The sequence below is a fragment of the Coregonus lavaretus genome, assembly GCF_964263955.1.
Source record: "Coregonus lavaretus genome assembly, chromosome: 26".
NCBI lineage: Eukaryota > Metazoa > Chordata > Actinopteri > Salmoniformes > Salmonidae > Coregonus > Coregonus lavaretus.
In genome coordinates this window covers 20,021,825-20,027,824 of record NC_140013.1, presented here as the reverse complement: position 1 = coordinate 20,027,824, position 6,000 = coordinate 20,021,825, and the positions used below count along the sequence as shown (strand labels likewise).

At 45.3% G+C, this 6,000-nt stretch overlaps 1 protein-coding gene across 4 annotated transcripts in view; it reads left to right on the top strand.

Annotated features, from left to right (window-relative positions):
• The window catches only part of LOC311102275 (BCAS3 microtubule associated cell migration factor-like), a 246,679-nt gene that overhangs the window by 104,873 nt on the left and 135,806 nt on the right, over nucleotides 1–6,000 (top strand). For all 4 annotated transcript variants that reach the window (XM_084143565.1, XM_084143563.1, XM_084143562.1 and 1 more), the window contains 3 exons: nucleotides 3,986–4,110; nucleotides 4,461–4,626; nucleotides 5,390–5,490. In XM_084143565.1, the coding sequence (XP_083999691.1) occupies nucleotides 3,986–4,110; nucleotides 4,461–4,626; nucleotides 5,390–5,490 (392 nt within the window). The remainder of the gene's footprint in view (nucleotides 1–3,985; nucleotides 4,111–4,460; nucleotides 4,627–5,389; nucleotides 5,491–6,000) is intronic.

The following is a 6,000-nucleotide window of genomic DNA, read 5'->3' as shown; positions in this document are numbered from 1 at the left end:
TTCGCCCTGCCCCCCTCCCGGCCCCCTCCCGACCCTTCGATGGCGCCTCATGTTCGCCTCGGCCCTGTAATGCGAAAGGGCTTTAATGGTGGACGTCACAGATTGAATTATGCCCTTGAGGAAAAGCTATTAGCTCAGTCAAAAGTCCTCATTTGTTAAATTAAAAGTGGAAATGACATGCGAGTAGTCTTTTAAGTTAATTAAAGTTGCAGAGAAAATGAAGTCTCTTCCCAATAGCACAAAATAACATCTCGTGGGGAGAGAGAGGGAAAAAAATGAATTTGGCTTCTGTTTAGTGACATCCATCATCCCCCTCTCTCCCATCCCACTCGGTGTATTTCTTTTTCATAATTTATTGATATTGGGTTACATCTTTCTTTTTTTTTTCTCCTTCCTGACCGGTTCCTCTGTTCCATATGGAGTCCAGAGTACGGCCTGCCTGTCTGTCTGTCTCTCTCTTGTAGGCTGGCCTCTGTCGCAGTTTAAAAACCTCAACACTTTCAAGGCACTTCAAGTGAGACCGAGAGGAAAATAATGATTTGAAACGCAGATGAATAACCGTTTGCAGTCATGTCTGCTCAGAGAACCAAGCTGTGATCCCACTCCCATTAGCAGACCGTGGTAACCCAGGACTATTCAAAGAGAGAGTATGGAGAGTATCTACACTAGCTGATCAGTATGGAGACACCACAAGGAGAACTTATCACAGTTAGTTGTCAGTGTGTGTGTGTGTGTGTGTGTGTGTGTGTGTGTGTGTGCATGCGTTCGGGCATACATACATATGTGTGTGTGTGTGTGTGTGTGTGTGTGTGTGTGTGTGTGTTAGTACGCAGGCCAGTCCTGCAGCATAGTTCCTTGCAGCAGTCTTCTCTTCTCAGCACCATAAGAGCCGTTTACACTCTTAATTTGTCATTGGGCCTTTCCCCTCCATTCATGAAAACATGTCCTTTTTATACAATGTTATTCCTTGATGTATTATTCAAGCCTGCCTCCGTCCAAAGACAACCGTGAATAGCGGGGCGATAAAATACCTTCCTTCACACCACACACAGCGCCGTGTGGCAAACGAGTCAGCCTGAGATTTCACCCCAAAACCAAAGTCAAGCCACTGGAATAGGATTTGTGTTTCCTGGGGATATTGAAACCAGTTGACCACAAGCTTTTAGGATTTCAATTTTTTCCAGTAAGAGAGAGAGAAGAAGCAGAATATTTGGAGAGATGAAACACCTCACTAAAGAAGAGCCCGACAGACTCCACGTCACTCACCACTAGCTGTCAAAGACACCACACACACAAATCACAGTGAGCAGTGAAGTGAGGTTACATGTGCTATTATGACTAACACATACCCCAACCCTGATTCCCTCCCTCCCCTAACCATTCACCAGCCCCCATATCATTTAGTCTGTTAAAGAGAGATCCAGAGCATGGAACAGGATTTGTTGAGTTTCCCATCTTCACCATATCAGTGATACTTTTGATATGCGGATGATGTTAGAGAGGTTAAGAAACGGGGAGAGAGTGACTGAATGAGAAAACGTAGAGAGAGAGAGAGAGTGACTGGAAGAGAAACGGGAGGGCGAGAGAGAGGGAAGGCGGAGTGAGAAGGAAGCGGTGTGCTGTGTTGGCTGACCCCTGGCCGTCCGGCCGAGGCTCTGAGTGTTTTCATAGCTCTGTATCTCCTGGACACGCTGACAGACAGACACAGTCAGACGGATGGACAGATCCGAGGAGGAGAGAGGGAGAGGGCCGTAGAGTTAGCCAAGGCAATATCCTGACATGGTCTTATTAATCTCTCCATCTCTCCTCCGCTACCACGGCTTACTGTAGATATTTGGTTATTCAGCCTCACCCCTTTATCCAACACTAATAAATACACAGCCACTAACGTTGTCTAGAGGCCTCCTCCCCCCTCCCCCCCGTTCTACCCAGAAACATCCTTCACACGGTGTCGGCTAAACAAAGACCTCAACATCTCGCCACGTCCAGGGAGTAATTTACGAGCTGCTGACAGTTTGAAGGGAAGAGGAGGAGGGAGAGTTGAGGCCCGCAACAGGTCATTCAACACCTGTTAGTGTGTCAGGCTGAGGCTGCCAGGCCAAGGAGAGTTCAAGTACTGGACTGTATGCCATCACACTGGATTCAACAGAACAGCTTTGGGTAGATAGTATGGAAAATCTTTGAGAAATTGATCAGAATCATATTTTCTGGTTATTTTGAAGTGAATTTTGGAATATTATATCATTTAATTATAGAGAATTTTCATGTTCCAAAATCTTGGTGTGTGTGTCTGTACGGGTGGTTGTTTGTGTTCAAGCGGTCTGGCGTGAGTGTGTGTATGTATTAGTGAGGTCTCCCTGGTTAGATCAGAGGTTAACCTCTCCTGTGGGACTGTGTCAGACTGTGTTAGTGTGTCAGACTGTGTTAGTGTGTCAGACTGTGGTAGTGTGTCAGACTGTGGTAGTGTGTCAGACTGTGGTAGTGTGTCAGACTGTGTTAGTGTGTCAGACTGTGTTAGTGTGTCAGACTGTGTTAGTGTGTCAGACTGTGGTAGTGTGTCAGACTGTGGTAGTGTGTCAGACTGTGTTAGTGTGTCAGACTGTGTTAGTGTGTCAGACTGTGTTAGTGTGTCAGACTGTGTTAGTGTGTCAGACTGTGTCAGACTGTGTTAGTGTGTCAGACTGTGTTAGTGTGTCAGACTGTGTCAGACTGTGTTAGTGTGTCAGACTGTGTTAGTGTGTCAGACTGTGTTAGTGTGTCAGACTGTGTTAGTGTGTCAGACTGTGTCAGACTGTGTCAGACTGTGTTAGTGTGTCAGACTGTGTCAGACTGTGTTAGTGTGTCAGACTGTGTCAGGCCCTTCAGCCTCCATCCCCTCCTCACGCTCGCACTCTCTCAGGGTTCAGCTGTTAATGCCAGGCCGGGGGTTTTACTGTCCACCTTAGTTATAGGGCTGGACAATAATACCAGGCCGCTCCGCTACTGTTCTCTGATCACTAGCATATGCAGCCCTATCACAATACTGAACCTTTCCTGTGTTCGCTTTCATCTAAACGATCCTGACATGTCTGAATAATCCAATAACTCCCAATAAATTCTCTCAAACGGCTAACTCAAAGTGAGACTAGGGGAAGCAGCTGGAAGACTAGCAGCATTTGAGGCACATGTTCAAGCAAGTGATAACCATTATGGCATCCTCAAGTATTCGCTGAAACTTCTTTCTATTCATGTGTGTGTTCGGGCGTGTGCGTGGCGCGTGTATTAGTGTGTGTGGACACACATGCACACACACACACACACACACACAGTCCTCAGTACAGTCCATGGTCAGTCTGTAGTGGTTTGAGTGTACATGGCATGCTTCATGAGAAAAGGAAGGATGTAATCAACTAGGAGCACAGGCTTTAAAATACCATAGACATCCTCTACAGAGCTGCAGTCCTGATTTACTGTCATGGGAATACACACTCACACGCACGTTATCCCGTTCAGACTGCAGGAATCCTGTATTGAATGAGGGAGGAAATATCCTGAATTATGTCTAATGATGTCTAATGATAATTTGCTGAATAGTAGAGACCAATACATAAATCATTTGTCTAGACAAGGGCACAGTGAAATTGGAGACAATTCAGAGCAAATATGATATTTTTCTTCAATTTCTTTGCTACCAATGTACTTCATTTTAAGTCATACTCATCTCTTTATTTAGCTAAATAGCATGACATGTAATTGTGTTAAAAGCTTGGCTTGTTCTTTGTTCACAGATGTGGCAGTGTTTGAACTTTAATATCTCAAACCAGATCGGCCATCATTCTCTCAACATTTGGCAACAATTCTCTACTCATTCTTTCTTTAACTACAGCTTTAGTTAATCTAACAACTCAAACCGCAAGCCTTTATCTTCTCCAAGAGGAGCACCCTGTGTCTGGGCTCTCTTACCCACTCACCCCCCCCCCCCCCCCCCCCTCTCTTTCCCCTGCAGCAAAGCCAAGCCTCCCCCTCAGATCTCCCCCAGTAAGTCCAGTGGAGGAGAGTTCTGTGTGGCTGCTGTCTTTGCTGCCTCACGCTCCTGGTACATGACCAACCCCAACATGAAGAGAGAGAAAGGTGAGGAGGGGTCGTAAAGGCTTTGTAGCGTTATGTTCATCATTAGATCCCACTAGTGCATTAGTATACTAGCTGTTACCCCCAAAACCACCATCACACTAAAACAGTTTAATTTAGTTTTAATTTGGCAAAATGTAAAAGTTCAAAATCTGTAAATCCAATTGACCAGGAAACTTGGCTCTGGGTGTTAACCCCTCTTAGCCCCCTGTGTAGACGCAACATTAAGGTCAGGGAAGTACAAACCCACTCAGTGAGATGCTGGGCGTAGTAGACAAAACACTTAGCTAAGTCACAACAACATGCTCCTCTTACTTTGTAACGTTGACCTGTTGACCTCTCCTGTTCCTCAGACCAGTCCAGCCGGTCAGTGGTGGAGTCCCTCTTCATCCTCAGTTGCTATGGCACCCTGGTGGAGCATGTCCTGGAGCCTCGGCCAATCAGCACAGCCCAGAAGATCAGCGATGACACACCCCTGGAGCTCAATACATGTCCACGGGCCTGCTGGAGCCTGGCCAGGTAACTGACCCTTCCTAACACACACGCATGGGCACACACACACACACACACACACACACACACACACACACATTTCTTTTTCCCACTCTGTTAAGCTGTGGTTAATGTTATGAAGATTTACATACAGTAATATATTGTACAGTTATACAGTATTGTGTGTGATTATATACAGGAATGTTTGTGATTTATACAGTAATGTGTGTGATTATTTACAGTATGTTTGTGACATTATCATAGCAAACTCTGCTTTTTATTAAAACAGAGTTATTATATATTTTCTGCTAGTTATAATACAATATTGTATACAGTGTAAACATATTGTGCTGCAGAATCCCATTCATCCATACATCCATGTCAAATGAGCAGCTGGAACCAGATTTAATAAAGTGCTTCTGCTGTGACCCAGTTCTCTGTGATCAGACTACAGCTGTGTAGGACAAAACACACGTGATGTTCATGTTGTACACTACAGTACTGTATGCAACGACTATAGTACACACACCTTCATATGTATATCTGCCTCTGTACTGCCAGGCTCCAAGGACCACAGTCCATTTAAACCCAGCAGGGGCACTGCTCCATACAAATGCACTACGTTTGACCAGAGCTCTATTTTGTGATGGTGGATCACCGAAAGGGTCCTAAATGGGCAAAAGTAGTGCACTACATTGGGAATAGGGTGCCATTTGGGACACAGCCTGAGATTTTCTTCTCTGTAATTAAGTTGTGTGTTTCTCTCCTATGTTGTGTTTGGTTGTTACAGGACTCCTCTGTGGAATGAGCTGCAACCTCCCTTCCTCTCCAACCACCCTCTGGTGCTGGCCTCTGACCTGGTGCAGTATTACCAATACCTCCTGGCTGGATGTAAGTGTTATACACTGTGTGTGTGTGTGTGTGTGTGTGTATGTGTGTGTGTGTGTGTGTACTCTTCTCTGTATGTGTATATAAGTACTCTTTGTACGTGTGTGTGCACCAAGCTCCATTAGACCGGTGCCAGAGCTGAAGCCTACTGATTCCTACTGTTTGTTCTCAATGAGAGATTGTCTTCACCCTCTTATTGGTGACACATGCTGAGAGTAGGACCCTTTCAGTCATCCTCTATTACTTCCCTGTTCCCTCTTAAAACCCTCAGTAGAGATCAGACATCACTCCATCTGAGTAGTGCTCTGGCCTCCGATCCCTTATCACACAAACTATCAGCTTTTCATCCATTCTGTTCCGTCTGTACGGCACTTTGAATCAAGTCTTTGTCACTGTATGTCTCTTTGTCTGCCTCCTCTGGACAAGTCAGCATCACAATGCTAACAGCTCAACCAACTCATTAAAATGAAGCCAATTAGCCAGCCTCCAAACTCCTCCTAACTCAATAACAAG